At 44.7% G+C, this 17,871-nt stretch overlaps 1 protein-coding gene and 1 long non-coding RNA gene across 2 annotated transcripts in view; one reads left to right on the forward strand and one right to left on the reverse strand.

The window, feature by feature from the left end:
- Positions 1–9,937, reverse strand: part of MACO1 (macoilin 1) — a 58,395-nt gene extending 48,458 nt beyond the window's left edge. Inside the window, exon 1 of the mRNA XM_025856579.2 lies at positions 9,407–9,937. Coding sequence (XP_025712364.1) covers positions 9,407–9,486 — 80 coding nt within the window. The 5' untranslated portion in view covers positions 9,487–9,937. The remainder of the gene's footprint in view (positions 1–9,406) is intronic.
- A 1,740-nt stretch (positions 9,938–11,677) lies between these two features.
- LOC112811637 (uncharacterized) lies at positions 11,678–17,732 on the forward strand. The gene is made up of 3 exons (XR_003205111.2): positions 11,678–11,726; positions 14,708–14,981; positions 17,494–17,732. It is a non-coding gene; the product is annotated as an uncharacterized lncRNA (long non-coding RNA).
- The last annotated feature ends 139 nt before the right edge of the window (positions 17,733–17,871 follow it).

Consider the following 17,871-nt stretch of genomic DNA (forward strand, 5'->3'; position numbering starts at 1 on the left):
AGACCTAAGCTACTCCTTATTTCTCTTTTCTATTCTAGGCCTCTTGCAGACTGTCAAGAGAACCTTTTGAGTGTCAATTACACACACACACACACACACACACACAGCCACTGCAATGACAAATCTAGTGTAAAATATGCCCAATTTAGAAAGAATAAAGAAAACCTAGAATAAGAAATCACTTAAAAAAGCTTTTAAGAATTGTGTGGTGGGGTGCCTGGTGGCGCGGTCCATGAAGCGACCGACTCTTGGACCAACTCTTGGTTTCGGCTGGGGTCATGAGCTGGGGGTGGTAAGATCGAGCCCCGAGCCCCGTGCCCCGTGCAAAGCTCAGTGCAAGGTCTGCTTGGGATTTTCCCTCCCCCTGGCCCTCCCGACGACCCCCCTCCCATGCGCACACTCTCTCTCTAAAATAAATAAATAAATCTTCAAAAAAAGAAGGATCACATAGACTGCAGAGATATCAAGGACAGGTACTGTAACTTAACACAATTGGAGAATTTAGAGTTTTGGAAATTCTGCTTCAAAAACACTTTCATCTAAAACAACCAAACAAACCACACCACTTTTGACAGTGTGGACTCTGTGAGGTTTGGGATGGGGGGCTGCAGAAGCACATGAGGAGAAAGAGAACCACCCACAGGATTATACTTCATATTTTCAGCAGCACTAATCATCTACCTAATCACACCTTACACTTACATCATATGTGCAATTTTTCCAAAAGCTTTCATATTAATTATCTCATTTTAGCCTTACAACTGTGAAATAGGCAGGGCAGTTATTACCCTTTCATAGGAAAGGAACCTGAGGAACCAGGAAGTGAGAGGCTGCAGAGCACTGTTGAAAAAGCACAGAAAAGCAGGAGTCTGGAGACCGCAGAGAAATGAATCCTACGTGGAATGCTGTGCTGCTGCTAAAAAAGCAAATGAATACATTTCCATGGAAAGAAATGGAGAAGAGATTAAGTGAGCAGAGAAGCCAAAAAACTTTTATGTAAACTGGAATCGTACTTTTGTTAAGGAAGAAATACACACGTTTGCTTATATAGAAAAAAAGAAAAAAATGATACTTAAAAATTATGTAACAGTGATCATCCCAGGGCAGGAGTACTAAGGTCTGGTGCATTATGCTAATACACTACCGTGTTAATTTCTGCATACCAAGTATGTTACTTTTATTTTTTTTAACTCTTCATTTTGAAATAACTTTGGACTTACAGAAAAGTTGCATGAATAGTACAAAGAGTTCCCTTATATTTTTCACTCAGAATGCACAAATGATAAAACATTTTATCACGTTCTTGATATCATTCTCTCCCTATATATGTTTTATTGTTTTTTTTAAAATCAAAGTCAGGAAATTAACATTGATATGTTACTATTATTTAATCTAGACACCTTATTCAAGTTTCAGTAATTATTTCACTAACATCCTTTATTTTTTTAAAAGATTTATTTATTTATTTTGGGGGAGAAGGACAGAGGGGGAGGGAGAGAGAGAATCTCAAGCAGACCCCCTGCTCAGCATGGAGACTGACACCGGGCTTGATCTGAGATCATGACCTGAGCTGAAACCAAGAGAGATATTCAACTGACTGAGCCACCCAGGCGCCCCTCACTAATGTCCTTTAAAGCAACAGATAAATAGATAGAGCTCGATCGATCAATAGGATCCCGGTCCAATCACATTTTGCACTGTTGTCATAACTATACTCTTTTTAATTTTTTTTATTTTTTTATTTTTTTATTTTTTTTAAAGATTTTATTTATTTATTTATTTGAGAGAGAGAGAATGAGAGATAGAGAGCACGAGAGGGAAGAGGGTCACAGGGAGAAGCAGACTCCCTGCTGAGCAGGGAGCCCGATGTGGGACTCGATCCCGGGACTCCAGGATCATGACCTGAGCCAAAGGCAGTCGCTCAACCAACTGAGCCACCCAGGCGCCCTATACTCTTTTTTAAATTATTATTTAATAGAGATTCTCTTTTTGAGAAGGAAAAAAGGTTCCTGGTACCTGTTGCTTCACCTGGAAAATGAAGATAATGACACTTGCTCTCCATGTAGCAGAAAGTCTGAGAGTATCATATGAGTTCTTACACATAAACACCACTCAGAAACAATGAAGTGGCACAATACTGTACAACAGAGAGAGGACAGACTCTAGGGTTAGACAGATACGGGCCTCTATCAAGTAACTAAACCTGGGGCAACTGTAGTTTCCTCACATATGAAACTGAAGTTAATATCCTTACTGGAACAAAATAAGACAATGAAGAAAAGATAATAATAGCAGTAACAGCAAATAACTTTATGAGCAATTATCTGTGTCAGGCACGATGCTAAGTTTGTTACGTGACTTATCTCAATTATCCTTATGGCAGTCCTATAAAGTAGGTGGTATTATTTACCATCCTCCTTTCACAGATGAGAAAGCTGAGGGCTAAAGCAAGTAAGTGACTTGTTCAAAGTGACACAACTAGTGTCGGGGACATTCTTTGAAGTCGAGTTCAAATGACTTTAAAGCCCATATGCTTATCCATCACACTGGACTTTCTCATCTCACATTAGATATTCAATAAATATTACTTTCCTTCTTTATATGCTTTCCTATATACACATTCAACTTATATAATTCTTTAATTCTCCAAGAGAACCAAGTTTTAAAAAAATGAGCAGATGTACTTTATGGAAGAATAAACCCTCAGTATCTCATTCATAAACTATGAATTTATAAACTTGATTTGTAAACACACTATGAAGAGCTGCAGAAAAAAATTTTAAGTCAATTATTCTTTTTTTTTAAGATTTTATTTATTTGAGAGAGAGAGAGAGAGAGCAGGAGCGGGGACGGGGGGAGAGGGAGAAGCAGACTCGATGCAGGACCCTGGGATCACGACCTGAGCCAAAGGCAGATGCTTAATCAACTGAGCCACCCAGGCGCCCCCTAAAGTCAAATATTCTTTACAGAAATAACTATGGCACGAAACATGGGACAACTCAAGACTGCTTTCTAGCGAAATTCACACTCCTAGAATGATCATTGTAATAGAGAAACATGTAATTCAAAAATAAAAAGATAATTCATTTTTTAAAAAGTCATAATTACAATAAACCATGAGGTATAGCTTGCCAAGCCTACAGCAAGGCAAGAAAATAATGCTTATTACATCTGAGAAAAAAGATTCTAGCCTTAGTATTTCTCTCATCTGAGACAGGACTTTTTGTTTGACCATGAACATGGCACTCCTTCTCTCTGTAACTCAGGCAGCCTCACTACAAATAGGCAAAATATTAACTTTAATACTGAGCAACTTATTTGGTTTTTAGAGGTGCTTTAAAGATGAACAAAGTAATAATACAATTTAAAACCAGAGCTAGACTCTTTCTGGCCACCTCCCCTGTGCTAGGTAAGGAAAGAGATCTCAAACAGTGTAAATCTATTAGTGACGTCTACAGATATACCACAGATATACCTGCACTATTTCAATCCACTAAAGGCAAAGCCTCTTTTTAAAAAAGAAAAGGCAACAGAAGAGATGGATGAGAGATAAATTATTTCTGATGTCACAATCCCATGACTTAATGTAAATACATTGTCCTTAAAAGCAGCAGAGGAAAACAAAGGAATGAAGGTTAGTGGTATGAAGGGGCTTCCAAGTCTGGGGATGATAGGCATTTTGGAAGGCTGATGAGCAGAGGCCAATTTGGTATCAGTTAAGTTAAATGTCAAAGATATAAAGCCTCAAAGAATACCTTCTAACAGTTATTTTTTTTAAAGTTTCCAATACCAGGATCCATGTGACTAAAGGTGAGAGACCTTGAGGAAATATTCACTCCTTGGGTATTTGAAGAAATTCATGATGGAAAAAAAAACATCTAGCAAAGGATATGTGTTTCTACTGCTGGTCTGTACCATTATACTTAACATAGCTTGTTGAGCAAACAACTTTTTTCTTCTGGACCTATTTCTTGAAAACGATCCAAGTAAAATAATTACACCCAAATCTAGTAAGCCTAGAGAATAAAAGTAATCAGTATCTTTGAAGAGCACACTAAAATTTCATCAAGAAAAGTAACCCAGGAGTGCCTGGCTGGCTCAGTTGGTAGAGCATACGACCCTTGATCTCAGGGTTATGAGTTCGAGCCCCATGACAGGAAGGAAGGAAGGAAGGAAGGAAGGAAGGAAGGAAGGAAGGAAGGAAACCTAATCACAGTATTTCACTTTGAGCTCTTAACCATGTTTAAAATTTCTATCTGACCCTCGAGACTCCACAAGGTATATGTTATATTTTATTATATTCCCTTAAGTATCACCTGGATGGTAGCCTAGAAAACGACAGAACAAAACAAAACACACATATATACACACAAAACCCCAAAGGGTTAATATCAGTGGGAAGATCTGGGAGAAATGGCCAAAGAAAAAGACTCTGGACATATAAGTGCCTATAGAACAGGAACTGGCTCCAGGATATTTGGCAAATAACGAACAAGAAAGTAAAAATAATAAGCTATTAAGTCTACCATTAAAATCAATCTCCAAATCTAGTGAGGTTCAAGAAAGGCCACAAGGAATCAAAGAGAAAGGAGAATATCACTAATGAAACAGGAAGCTTTAAAGCAAATAATCTGAACTAGATCACGTTCCCTCCTTCCCCTGCCTCAACTCGTAGCAGAAATTTAAAGGGGTTTTCAAAACATCTAATGAAACTAAACCGCCAAGAGTACTCAGACAAGAAGAATCATAAATGAGAGTTGGAGGAAAGTACCTTTCTTTTAAGGTAACACACTACTGGCAAAAACTAAGTACAAAACTCCAGTGTGGCAGATTTGTTCAAATGCATTTCATGCAAACTGCAAATATAAGGATTAGGTAAACACCTCCCTGGAAAGGTTAGTCAAAACTTACCCCCTTCCCCAACACCCCTCTAAAACAATACAGAATCTATCACTTTCATGTCAGGTCCAGTGCGGCTGAAAAAGCCTCCCAAGATTACCAAAATGCTTTTAGGCTGTGAGGTTGCAACACTGGGGTGTCTGGGGTCTCGGCTGCAGAACACATGTACAATCAAGGCAGCCAAGGGTCAGACCAGCCTCTAGTGGCTTTAATAAGCATAGCCCAAAGGAGCTAAAACTAGGCTTAGGAAACATCATTAATTAAAGAGGCAGGAACGGCAGAAAAGTGAAATCTCTGGAGATCAGATTATTTCAACTAGGGTCTGAAAAAGGAAATTAGGAAGCTGAGAAGGATGCAAACTTGGATCATTCCAAAAGTCAGAGGCCAGGAAACTCTTTTCTGAAAAAAGATGGGCCAAGGCATTCTACCTACCAGGGACGTCCTGAGTCCTCAGCTCTAGTCTGAAGGTGTGAAGCTGTAAGAATCTACGAGGCAGGCACGGTCCTGCTCCTCGAAGCTGCAGGTGGCGTGCTACACGATGACAGGAAGTATTCATAAATTCACAAGTGAAGGGGCGCTTCCTTCAACCACCAGTAACAAAGATATAGAAAAGTTTCCTGAAGCTTAACACATGCGCCTTACTTAAAATGCTTATTATGCCTACTTGGGCAAGTAACAACTCCAGAAGCTTTCAACATAAACGTCTCTGCCCCCTCTTCTCCCTACCACACCTCATCTCCTCATCTTTCCATTATAAAGTCAGTAATTCTCAGGGGGAAGGAAGTGGGGAACATGGCAAAGTGACAGGTGGCTAAACCCTACCTCACCTGGAGAATCATGGCATGTAATTAGACGTTACTGCTGGGAGTGTCTGGTGCATGTGTGAAGGAGCAGACATGGACAGGGCATCGCTGCCATAAAACCTGAGGACGTCTGGAATGTCATAGTTAAGTGCAGTTATTTATTTTACTTTCTCTTATTAGTAACCGTTCCTTATTATTTCCGAAGTACTTTCACATTTATCTCATTTGAGTTAGAAAATATTCCCTCACTTAGTGGCGACTGTCTACTTCACCATAAAATAGCACAGGGCAAGATAAAGCTGTTAATGCATCAGGTGAACAACTAAAATAGCCAGCTAAAATGTAATTCAACAAAAATATTTTTCCTTGAACAGAATGCAAAGTTCTTTGGAACCTCAAAACCACTATACAAATTTAAGAGGGCATTATGATGATCTACTAGACTGTAAACTCCTTGAAGACAAGAAACCATATCTAATCCTGTATCCTCCACGATTCCCTGAACAACACAGGTTCTTAACTGAGCAGGATGAATTAGTTTATATTCATTTATTTATTAACTCACACACTCAACATTTATTGAATACTCAATTTCTACTCTGGCTCTGTGCTGGCTCGGATTGTTTTTAAATGTGTTTTGAATTTTAGTCCTTAATAGCATAAAAGAAAATCATCACCATTCCTGTTTCTTTTCTCTTATTCTTGATTATTAATTTGACTGGAATAAGATATATGTACGTTTCAATTTTCAAACAATGGGCACACATATAAGTGTAGATAATGCCGATATGTCTAAAATCCATTTTCCTTTTACCTTGCCCCTGAAACAATTCTATCACAGTCATTATACTGACAATAATCATATCATTTGACAATCACCTCAGTCACAGTTGCTGGATTGGAGCCCATGATTAAAAGCGTCTCAGCAATAGGATTTTTTTCAGCAAGACCAAGCAGCAACTGACCCTTTGTTTTGACTACTCAACTTCTGTTTATAACTGCAACAAATCTTATAGTCTCTCTTGCCTCCTTAAAAAATAAACCAAACATGTTAAACTGTGATAACAACAACAGGGTAAATAATATTTGGATAGCCTGCTAGAATTTATAAGAGTTTCACAAACTGAACATGAGCTCCTTTAGTCCTCAAGACTCATTTGACAGATGAGAGAATGGGGCTCAAAGTGGCAGAGCTGGGATTCTGCGTCCAAACCCAGGTCTCCTAATGCCCACAGTCCAGTGCTCTCTTCATCACAGCTGCCTCCTTGCTATGCCCAGACTCGAAAAGTTGTGCAGACTGAGAACATGAAAATAATGTTCATGAAAGGTTATGCTGTGAAACAGTAGACAGTGGGTATCAAAACTGTCAACAGAGCCTCAGAAAAAAAGCTCTCTGTTTAATGAGACCAAAATTGGCCAGATGTTGAGAAACAAAATGGGTAACAGATGGTATGAAGAACAATTTAATATAGAGTTAAATTCGATGATCACAGCAATTTGATATTCACAAATCCTCAAACACCATAATTTATAACTAGCCCACTCATTCTGTTTGCTTTAGGAATAAAGGAAAAATTTCTAAACATATTTTTAAAAACAGAATTGGAAAAAAACAAAACTATGATCTTGTTCTTTAGTCCAATACTCCATATTATAAACTAAGAAACAGGTAAGTGAATTAAAACATTCATTTGATATATGGTGCTCCAAAAGGAAAGACAGGTAGAAATATATGTAGGTCTTTGATTAACATCTAACTTAAAGAATGCCAAACAGAGAAGGGCAAACAGATTTGAGAGCTGTTGGGTTTTAAAATTTTACAGCAAAACTCTGAATAACTTGCATAGCATATTTACTTTAGGGTAAGAACATGTGAATTCCAAAAGCTCACCACTAAAATAATAGATCTTCATTAGACAATGAATTCACATTGTTCACATTGACCGAGTGGTTACTATCAGGCAGGTATTAAATTGGGCATTTGTTCAAATATAAAGAGATGTCAAAATACAACACATGTAAACAATATGGGATCCCCAGTCTTCTTTCTATAAAGGTATATCATATGTTACTGTGACTAGCAGCCATTCAAAGTCCTTGGTCTACAATTCTGTTTAATACACTTTTTCTATTCTTGCGTCACTATTAAGTTGTTCAAATCTTTTTCAATGGGCAGAAAAAAATCCTTCCTAAAGGATCACAGTCTTCAACTTAAAGAGACATTTCTCCCCCACCTATTAAATGTGTAGGAAAATGGTTTTTGCTTTTTCACTTTTAGTTTAAATGGTCAGGTTTGATTAATTCAGCTTGGATTTTGGCCTGTTTTACTGACTGCTGTACCCTCATAGCTAGAACGGGGCCTGGCACATAGTATGTACATTTGTTGAATGAATGAATGAATTATTCCTATGACCTATGGCTCATTACATAAGGATATATCTATAGAGAAGGATAAATATACATAAGAACTTTTTACTTTGACTTCCTAATGCTTTTAAACTTGAAATAAAAGAAATTCCTGATGTTTACATCACTCAGCTGCTGTGAAAAGCAATCTTCCATATATGTAAACAACTGCATGTGCAAGGTGTACAGTTATGCTAAGACTAGGTCATTAGCTTGGTGACAACTTGGGTGTTATCAGCTACCTCACATATTTCTCTAAGTCCCACAGCTCAAAGAGCTAAATTGTAAAATACCACGAAGACTCAATTAAGCCAATATACACATGCTGATAATTCTCCTTTGTAAATTAATGATTTCTCCACCGAAATCATTTATCAAGGCAAGTACCATTCAGAACTAACATTCTAAGAAGAACCAGAAAAACGACAGGTCGTACACAAGTTTTGCTTAGGAAGCTGTGATTGTCACTAAGTTGCCCCGTGAACCTGCTGTCCTTCTCCCCCTCAGAGCAGCGAATTCAGTTTCTATTTAAAGGGACACTGCCTTCTTTTTTTTTTTTTTTTTCCCCAGAAGAAAAAGAAAATTTTGAGTTTGGAAAAAAATCCCTTTTAAAAGGTTCGAAGAAAACTATCAGCTTAGAATGGTCAAAATAATGTTTGCTAAGAAAATGATCATCAGCTCCTGAGTCTGGAGCGGGGTCACAGGGCATGATTAGGGGGTATCGGCTTCAGCCCTCGGTGCCAAGTCTGAGATCCCGCAAGAGAAGTAGAGGGCGGAAGACCGGGCAACGTGGCCACCTGCCCAGTCGGCCGGGGACCGTGGGGCCACCGTCTGCTCCCAAGTTTGTCAGCCTTTCCCCCTAGTGCATATGGTCCACGCGCCTCCCGATTCAGGCCAGCGACTCCCAGGCCAGAGAGGAACTGGGGGGCCAGCGGAGGCCCGGCGGCCCCGGGAGCGGCCCTCGGGGTCCGGCGGCTCGGGCCAGGGGCGCGGGAGGGGAGGGGGCTTGCCGCCCCTCCCCCCGGCGGGTCCAGGGAGCTCCCAACGGCTGCTCGGCAGCTTCCTCCGCCAGCGCCCGCCGCGCCCTCCCCGCCCGGACGGCGGCCCTCGCCACGCCCCGCGCCCCCGGGGCGCACCCCTGCGGGCCGGCCGGAGCCCCCCGGGCCGCGCTCCTCTGGAGAGCCCCCGGCGCGGGCGTGCGGCCTAGTCGGGATTACATAACGGGGCCGGGCCCCTCTGCAGCCGACCGGGGGCCGCGGAGCCCGCGCGGGCGGAGGCGGGGGCGCCCCGCCGCTCACCTGCCGTAGATGCCCTCGGTGATCCGATTCCGCTTTAGGGGGCGGCGGAGCTTACTGCAGTCGGCGTTCCGCCGCTTCATCCTCCCGCTGGGGGGCCGGGTGCCCGCGCCGCCTCCGCCGCCGTCTCTCACCTCAGCCGCCGCCGCCGCCGGCCCGCCCCGCGTCGGGCCTGGACTCTACCCCTGGGGCCGGTCACACAGACATGGAGCCAGCACCCGGGGGGGAGGGGGTGGGACGGGGAGGGGGGGCTCAGAGCCTCCTCCGCCTTCGGAAACAAAGAAATGACAATTCCGGGGCCCACCCGCCCCAGCACCAGCCAGCCGCCTGCCCCGCCTCCTCGGCTCCAACGGACGGCCCCCGAGGCCAATCGAAGGCGTCGCTACGCCGCTGCCGGCCAATCCAAGGGCCAGCTGAGGCAAAACGGACTCGAGAACCCGCCTCCCTGAAGGACTGAAGAATGCGCCAATCATTATAGTGTCTGTGTGCGTGCCTGGGCCTATCAGAAAAGATTTAAATAGAGGCTTATAAATAGGCCCTATAAATATAACATCCTATATTATGCCTTATTGCGAAGGCACACTTCATGACTGTTGGATTGCGTTTCATTGTATTATAATCCATGCTAGAGCATACCGTGCTATATTCATTGCCCGCTATCACTAGCACCGTATGAAATCGGGAGGCCTGGGTTTGCGGCATGTGCTGTTTTCTGCGCTGACATGTGCCCCAGTCAGTCGCGTCATTATGTAAGGGGTTCGCAGCATCCTCCCCCTCCGGGAGCCTCCGGGGTCAGCGCCGGGAGCCCTTTCTGCGGATCCTGGAGCGTTCGGCCAGGCCGGCCGCGTCAGCGCGCGACGGGGGTACGAATGACAAAGCAAACCCCACACACACATACACACACACACACCCTGCCAGCTCCCGGCGACGTGGTGACAGCGCGGCGGCCAATCGGAGGAGGCGCTGGGCGGGGCTGCTACGGTCCTGCCCCCTGGAGGCGCGTCACAGGGGGCGGGGCCGTGGGTGCGCGCGACGTCGCGCTGGGCTGCCGCTGGTGTGTGGGGCGGTGCGACCCTATCTCCACGTCCGCAGGACGGGCTGTGCGGGTGGCTCCGCGGGCACCGCGCCTGCTGGACACGGCAAGCGTCAGCGTCAGGGACGTGTCTGTGCTGTGCGAGGGGTCGATGCCGCGGGGACTAAGGGGAGGCTGCTCGGCGGCGAGGGCCGGGCTTTTCAGATGTTGGGACACCGGGCCAGCGACTCTCACCCGAGCCTCCTAGAGCGCCGCCGATTTTGTGCCAGGCACCGTGCTGAGTGCTTTGCATCTACTTGCTCATTTACTCCTCATTAATCCCTTGCAACGTGGGTATGGCAAAATCACATTAGAAAAGACAGCAAAGATTCTTTTAAAAAGAATGTCATTAAAAAAAAAAAAAGAATGTCATTAATGAAAACTGGGAAGCTGTCAAAAGTAGAGAGGGGGAGAAGAAGGGAGGAGAAGCACCCACGGATCTCATCACCTTAACACGACCACTATTAGCACTCTAAATTTTTTCTTTCTTTCCTATTTTCTCCCATGGGTGATATCATTTTTACTATTACTGCTATTATTACTGAAGAGTTGTGATCATACTAGATATTCAACTCTGTATTCTGTTCTTTTGTGTGTGTGTGTGTGTGAGTAAATTGATAGACGTTTATTAAGTGAAGATACAGAAAAAGCTCTCCAAAGTGAGAGGGGTCCCGACAGGGTTGCCACTGAGGGCCTTTAGGGTTGGTCTTTTTGTATTCTGTTCTTTAATGTAAACATTGTCCCATGTTATTATGCATCCTCCCTAAATATTTCTGATGGCTGCTGAATCTCCTGTCACGTGGCCATACCAACTTAACCACACACCAACAGTGGGACTGTGAAGTGGTCTTCCAGCACATTTTAAAAACTTCCAGGAAGTCGATGGTATCTGGTTTTGTCCTGAGTTGGGTGGACCTCTCCCTGCCCTATAATCACCCCCTTAATCAACACCTACCCCAAGGAGGAACTTGTAATTTGTATCAAAGTCATCATTCTCATCTGCTGTTCTTCCTTATTTTATCCGCTCACAAATCTTTAAAGATCCTCCAATGCCTGAAAACCATTCTCTTTGTTATGGCATCCAGAGCTGTCACACTGGAGACCCACTCTCCTTTTCCAGGCCTACCCAGGCCAGCAAGCCTTATCTACTCACTGTCCTCAAACCCACTGCAACCTTATCTTCCGTCCTTTCTGCCTTTGCTCCCACACAGAGCATCTCCAGCAGTGCTGCTCCTAAGTCTGGTTTCTTGGGTGAGTCTTGTTCATTCACCAATGATGAAAGCTTCTTGGGGGATTGGATCCTTATTCTGAAGAGATGCAGTTTTGAAAAATTGCAAGAGTACCTATCTTTTCAGACCAGGATTGAAATTCCAGCTTGGCCACTTACTAGCTTGGGCAAGTTACAGAATCTTAGAACCTCTGTTTCCACTCAGGTATGTTTTAAGGCTTATAGAATAATGAACTTTCAGGGTCAGGCATGCAGTAGGTAACGGCAAGCAATTACTGTTAATAGTATACTTGTTTTTCATCCCTCACTTCTCTCCAGCATGTTGATAAAGTGGCACTGGGTGGCCAAGGATAACAAACTCCGTGAGCTCAAACTTTCACCAAGGCTGCCCATCATTGTAAAAGGGTCTGAATGGAATGCTCCGCTTGGAGCAGCAGAAAAAGGCTTCGGCTGCCAAGGTGAATTAGTTCGTGGAGGAGGATACAGGCAGGACCTACACCAATATTCTGGAGGCTTGAATGCATTAGGAAGGTTACATGGTAAGATTCTGGCTCTAGACTCCATGAGGCCCCAGATCTAAATATAGCCGTTAACTCCATGACTACAAGGTTCCAGATTACCTGGGCCAGAGACAAACAGCCAACTCAGTAAGGTTATTAACAGGGCCATATCCATGGTCTTTTCCACTCCCCCTTATGTCCCTGTTATCTAGGACAGTGCCATGGCACACTGTGGAACGAATAGGTGAGTAATCCAGGAAAAGATGACAGAGGCGCTGGAGCTCACTGTCTAGCCTACCATCCTGATAAGGACATTCCATGCTGTGGCAGAAGTGTGGAGTGACTGGGAGTTACTCTCAGGCATAAGGCTACATGGGGAAAAGAGAAAGAACAGAGAAAATCTGGGGCACCTGGGTGGCTCAGTTGGTTAAGCGACTGCCTTCGGCTCAGGTCATGATCCTGGAGTCCCGGGATCGAGTCCCACATCGGGCTTCCTGCTCAGCAAGGAGTCTGCTTCTCCCTCTGACCCTCTTCCCTCTCGTGCTTTCTATCTCTCATTCTCTCTCTCTCAAATAAATAAATAAAATCTTTAAAAAAAAATAAAAGAACAGAGAAAATCTGGAGGTCTGGGTTCCAGTCCCAACATCCTGCTGTTGAGTTACCCGCATACATCTGTGCCAAGATCCCCTCTGGAGACTCTTCAAGCCCTGTGTTTAGAAGCAGGTCATTTTAGCTCCATTTTACAGATGGGAAAACTGAGGGTCGGAGAAAATAAAATTATGCAATTGGCTTGGTAGAGCAGTTTAGCTCAAGGAACAGCTGAGTGAGATCAAGCTGTGATGCTATAGGCCAAACCTGGGGCCTAGAGGTGGTTATTGATGATTAGGTTTATCGATCTGGTGATGGGCTGGAGTAGGATGACAGGAATTGTCACCTTGCCAAGAGCCCACAGTAAGACTGCCCTTCTCCATTCCCTCCTTCTGCCCCAGCCAGACCATCTCTTTTCCTGGGCCGCCCTAGCCCAAGCTCCTTTGGGCTCTAGTCAAGTGCCAGCCTTTCCCCTCTGAGCCCTCAGATGGCTCTTTGGGACCCTAAGGGCACAGGCCTGGGCAGAGGTGGGGTAGCCTCCTGCCCGCCACAGAGCCCCCCAGCTCCCCATATCTCCACCATCAGTTAGGAACCAGGGGAGAGCAGTAGCCATTTTACAGATGAGTAAGACAGGGAAGGGAAGTCATCTGTTCGTATTCAAAAGACCAAGGCCCAGCCAAGAATTCAGGGTTGTCCCTCCTCTTCTCGTGGGATGTTCAACGGGCAAGGGGTTGAGATTTGCCCTTGAGCTTCACCTGAGCTCAGAATAGCTCAGAAGAGCCTGGAGAGTGATCATCACATCCTGTTTCACAAATAAGAAAACTGCATCCCCCCCTCTTTGAGTAGCTTCAATCCCCTCAAGCCCTCCAGTCAGGGCTGGCCCAGCTGCCTTGAACTTGGTTCCCATGCCACAGGAGTCACCGAAAAGTCCAGATGTTGGGGTGGCCACCTCTTATGCACGTATTTGTGTCCCCCAGAGAACCCTGTTAACGGAGGATATTCATTGTAATGTTTAGAACAGAAACAGTTGAGAAATAACTCAGATAATCCTGCAAAGGGGGCTGGTCAAACACGGTCACACATTCTTCCCACAGAAGTCGTGTGGCATGGAGAATGGTGACACGCAGCACTTACCACATACAGTCACTGCTCTAAGCACCATATGCACTTTGATCTCAACCTCACAACAACCCTATGAGGTAGAGATGTTACCGGTGCCATATCACAGACGAGAAAACTAGCCCAGAGCAACTCAGTTCTTTGCCTAAGGTCGCACAGAAAGCGTGAATTCAAACTCAGAAACTCTGACATCAGAGCCTGGGTTCTTAGCCATCCTGATAGAATGTTGTAGAAAGATATTCCCGGCTTGGAAATGACTTAGGATATACTATTCACGGAAAAAGCAATCACCCATTTTTGCAGGGGAGAAAACAAGGCCTAAATTCACGTGAATAGGAAAAAAAATCTGAAAAATATACAAAAAGAAGAAGAACTGGTTTTTGGAGATATGGAAATCACGGATGCTTTATGTAAACTTTATGCACGTCTGCATTTTCAGAGTTTTCTACAGTAAATATGCCAACCCTGTGCAATAATAATAATTACTAACATTTATGGAGGATTTTCTACACATCTGACACTTACATGCACTTCCTCATTTACTCTTCATGACCGGGGTTCTCTGGGTGACTCAGTGGGCTAGGTGTCTGATTCTTGATTTCAGCTCAGATCATGATCTCGTGGCTCGTGGGATCAAGCCCCACGTTAGGCTCTGCACCGGCAGGGAGTCTGAAGATACTCTCCCTGTGCCCCTGCCCCCACTTGCATGTACTCTCTCTCTCAAATAAATAAATCTTAAAAAAAAAAATCTTCACAACCACTCTATGAGATTGACACTGATTTTCCCTACTTTACAGATGAGGAAACAGATATTGATCATCATACGCAAGTTCACACAGCCAATAATTTGTGGAGTCAGGATTTGAACCCAGATTGCCTGACTCCCAAGCTCATGTTTGTTGAATGAATAAATGAATGAATGATTGACTTAGCCACAGTTTACCCAGGCATGCCCAGAGCAGGATCACACCCTTGGTATGGACAAACTTCCAGAGAGGGAATGGAGGACTTACCTACGTCCTTGCTCGCTGCCCATGACTGAGCTTTACAATGCCCGATGAGGACAGTATGGTGAGTATTCTCATGGAGTCCTGTTTTTACAGAAAATGCATGATTACATGTGAATTCTGTAGTCTCTCTGACTTGATTCGTCACACCTGGAGGAATCCTGGTCACTTAGATCAGAACGTCACAGGCATGGCACCACTTGCCCACCTTCCTTTCTATAACCCAGCTGCCACTCATGTTTACGTATTCATTCTCACATTTGTAATAATTCTGTGAGGAAAGTAGAGCAGCTCATCTTATTTGACTCATTAAGGAAGTTGAGACTGTGAGTGGTTTACTAAATGGAAGGCAGAAATGCAAAGTAGTTGACAGCATAAGCCGTGGCATCAGAGGGATGTGGGTTGAGTCCCACCCCTAGCATTTATTAGCTGTGTGACGTTGAGTGCTCACATCACCTCTCTGAGTAGCAGCTTCCTCATCTGTAAGATGGGATGACCACGCCTGTACTCACAGGCTTGAGGGGAAAAGTAGATGGAATAATGTACGCAAAATACTTGCTCCAGTGCTTGGCATTCCGGAAATGGCAGTTGTTATTTATTCAACAAATATTTAGGGGTGCCTGCGGGGCTCCGTCGGCTAAGCATCTGCCTTCGGCTCAGGTCATGATCTCATGGGTCCTGGGATCAAGCCCCGCATGGCGTCGGGCTCCCGGCTCAGCGGGGAGTCTGCTTCTCCCTCTCCCTCTGTGCACTTTCTCTCTCTCAAATAAATAAATAAAATCTTTTAAAAAACCAAATATTTATTGATCACCTCTTATGGATGAGCAGTAGGTGCTGAGATACAACAATCAGAAGTCCCTGTGCTTGGCTCTGAGGCGGAGAGGGCAGGGGCAGTTATCTGACAGGAGGAGGCTTTCAGGCAGAGGGAGAAGCAGGTGCACACAGTGCTTTCCCCAACACTTTATTATGAAAAGTTTCTAACAGATGCCAAAGAAGTTGAAAGAATTGTACAGTGAAAAGCCCTTTATCTCCCGCGTAGACTCAACAATGAACATTTAACTATATTTGTTTTGTGACGTATCTGCCCTAGATCCCTGTGCTTTCTTTTTTTTTTTTTTCCTAAAGATTTTATCTGTTTATTTGACAGAGAGAGAGACAGCGAGAGAGGGAACACAAGCAGGGGGAGTGGGAGAGGGAGAAGCAGGCTTCCCGCAGAGCAGGGAGGCCCATGTGGGGCTCGATCCCAGGACCCTGGGACCATGACTTGAGCCGAAGGCAGACGCTTAACGACTGAGCCACCCAGGCGTCCCCCCCCCCCCCCCCCCGCCCCCGTGCTTTCTTGTACCAGATGAGCTGCCTTGATGGTTTGGAGACAGAATGGAGCAGGAGTGCAAAAGGTCCCTGTTTTTGCACTCCTGCTCCGTTCTGAATGAACATTCCCCTTTTGACAAATCTGTTGGGAGAGGCCAAGTGTGGGGGACACCTCCCCTTATTAAAGAGAGCCTGTTTGGCAAGGAGCTTGGCCCTCTTGTCAAGCAGTCCGTCCCTCACTGGAGTAGGAGCAGGCCGCACAGGGGTTTCCGGGGTGTGGAACCAGCTGCCACACACACTAAGTTGGCCCGAGGGTGAACACAACCATCAGGGGGCTCCAGGCACAGGGGCTGGCAGAGACTGAAAATCTTCAGTGTTCATCTGGCTGACCTTTGGTGCCCCTGGGCAGGTGAGTCCAGCTGCCTGGTTTACAAGGTGCTGGTACAGGACCCAGGCCAGCTAGGGTCATGTTTATTTATCCCCCACACAGGGGAGCCCCTCCTTACGGAAACCCAGTTCATAAGAAGTGCTGATGGCCAGAAATCAGAACCAGGGGGTGACCATGAGGGGATGGAGACTTCTATCTCTGATCTCTAGCGGTCAGGGAACCTTCTCTCTATTGCTACTGTTGAGAGGGCAGAGGGCTGGGAATCCTATGTTCCTAGACTCGGAAGAGGACTTAGAAGTCGTCTGGGCCACAGTTGTGTGGTTAAACACCCAGTTGCTCAATCCGGGCTCTGGGTCTGGGTTAAATCCAGGTTCTCCTACTTATTAGTCCTGTCACCTTGGACAAGTCACGTAACCCTTCTGCACCTCGGGTGCCTCATTTGTCATAAAAGGCTAATAGTACCCACCTCCCAGGGTCCTTAACTGAGTTCATACATGTAAAGTGCCTAGAACAGTGCCTAGCAATGGTAAGTGCTTGGTAAGTGTTAGCTCCAGACAGCATCTAAAGCAAAAGGAGCTGGTGTTGGTGGTTTGCAGCCATTTTTACCCTATGCATGCATTAACATATTGGGTTTTTATTATTTTTCACAAGAGTGAACATACTGTATACACTGTACTATAACTTGCTTTTCCACCCAATGGTATATCCTCTGTGTCAATTTTGATAAACTTAAAAGCATTTTCCTCTGGATTTTTCCCACATATATTAAGGACCATGATGTTGGTGGCAAGATGTGTGTCCTGTAGCTTATTTGCCAGTCCCCTACTACTGGACATTTAGGTTACTTTCAATTTTTTTTTTCCTTCTGCAAATAAAGCTGCGCTGAGCAAGAAGTGACTGATGTCAGCTGGCTGTATGACCTTGGGTATGACCTTCCGGTGTGAGTTTCTTCATCTAAAAACAAAATGAAAGGATTCTTCTGGGTGATTAAAATCTCCAGCAAACTACATATTGAATCACTTCCAAGACATCGCTGACAAGTAACCATCAGCTTCTGTTTGCATTCTGCTAGGGACAGGGTGCTCACTACCTCATGAGCAGCCTATTTCACCAGACAACTGTAATGGTCAATAAAGTATCCACCATGCTGGGCCAGAATCTGCCTCCCTGCAACTCCTAGTCTAGTTTTATTATCTGAGGCCCGATAAATTCAGTCTATACCCAGTGGCCAGTGGCTGGGGCCAATCCTTCCCTT

This window comes from Callorhinus ursinus, unplaced genomic scaffold, assembly GCF_003265705.2.
Source record: "Callorhinus ursinus isolate GAN/ISIS: 27379988/994484 unplaced genomic scaffold, GSC_fseal_2.0 scaffold18, whole genome shotgun sequence".
NCBI classification, from domain to species: Eukaryota; Metazoa; Chordata; class Mammalia; order Carnivora; family Otariidae; genus Callorhinus; species Callorhinus ursinus.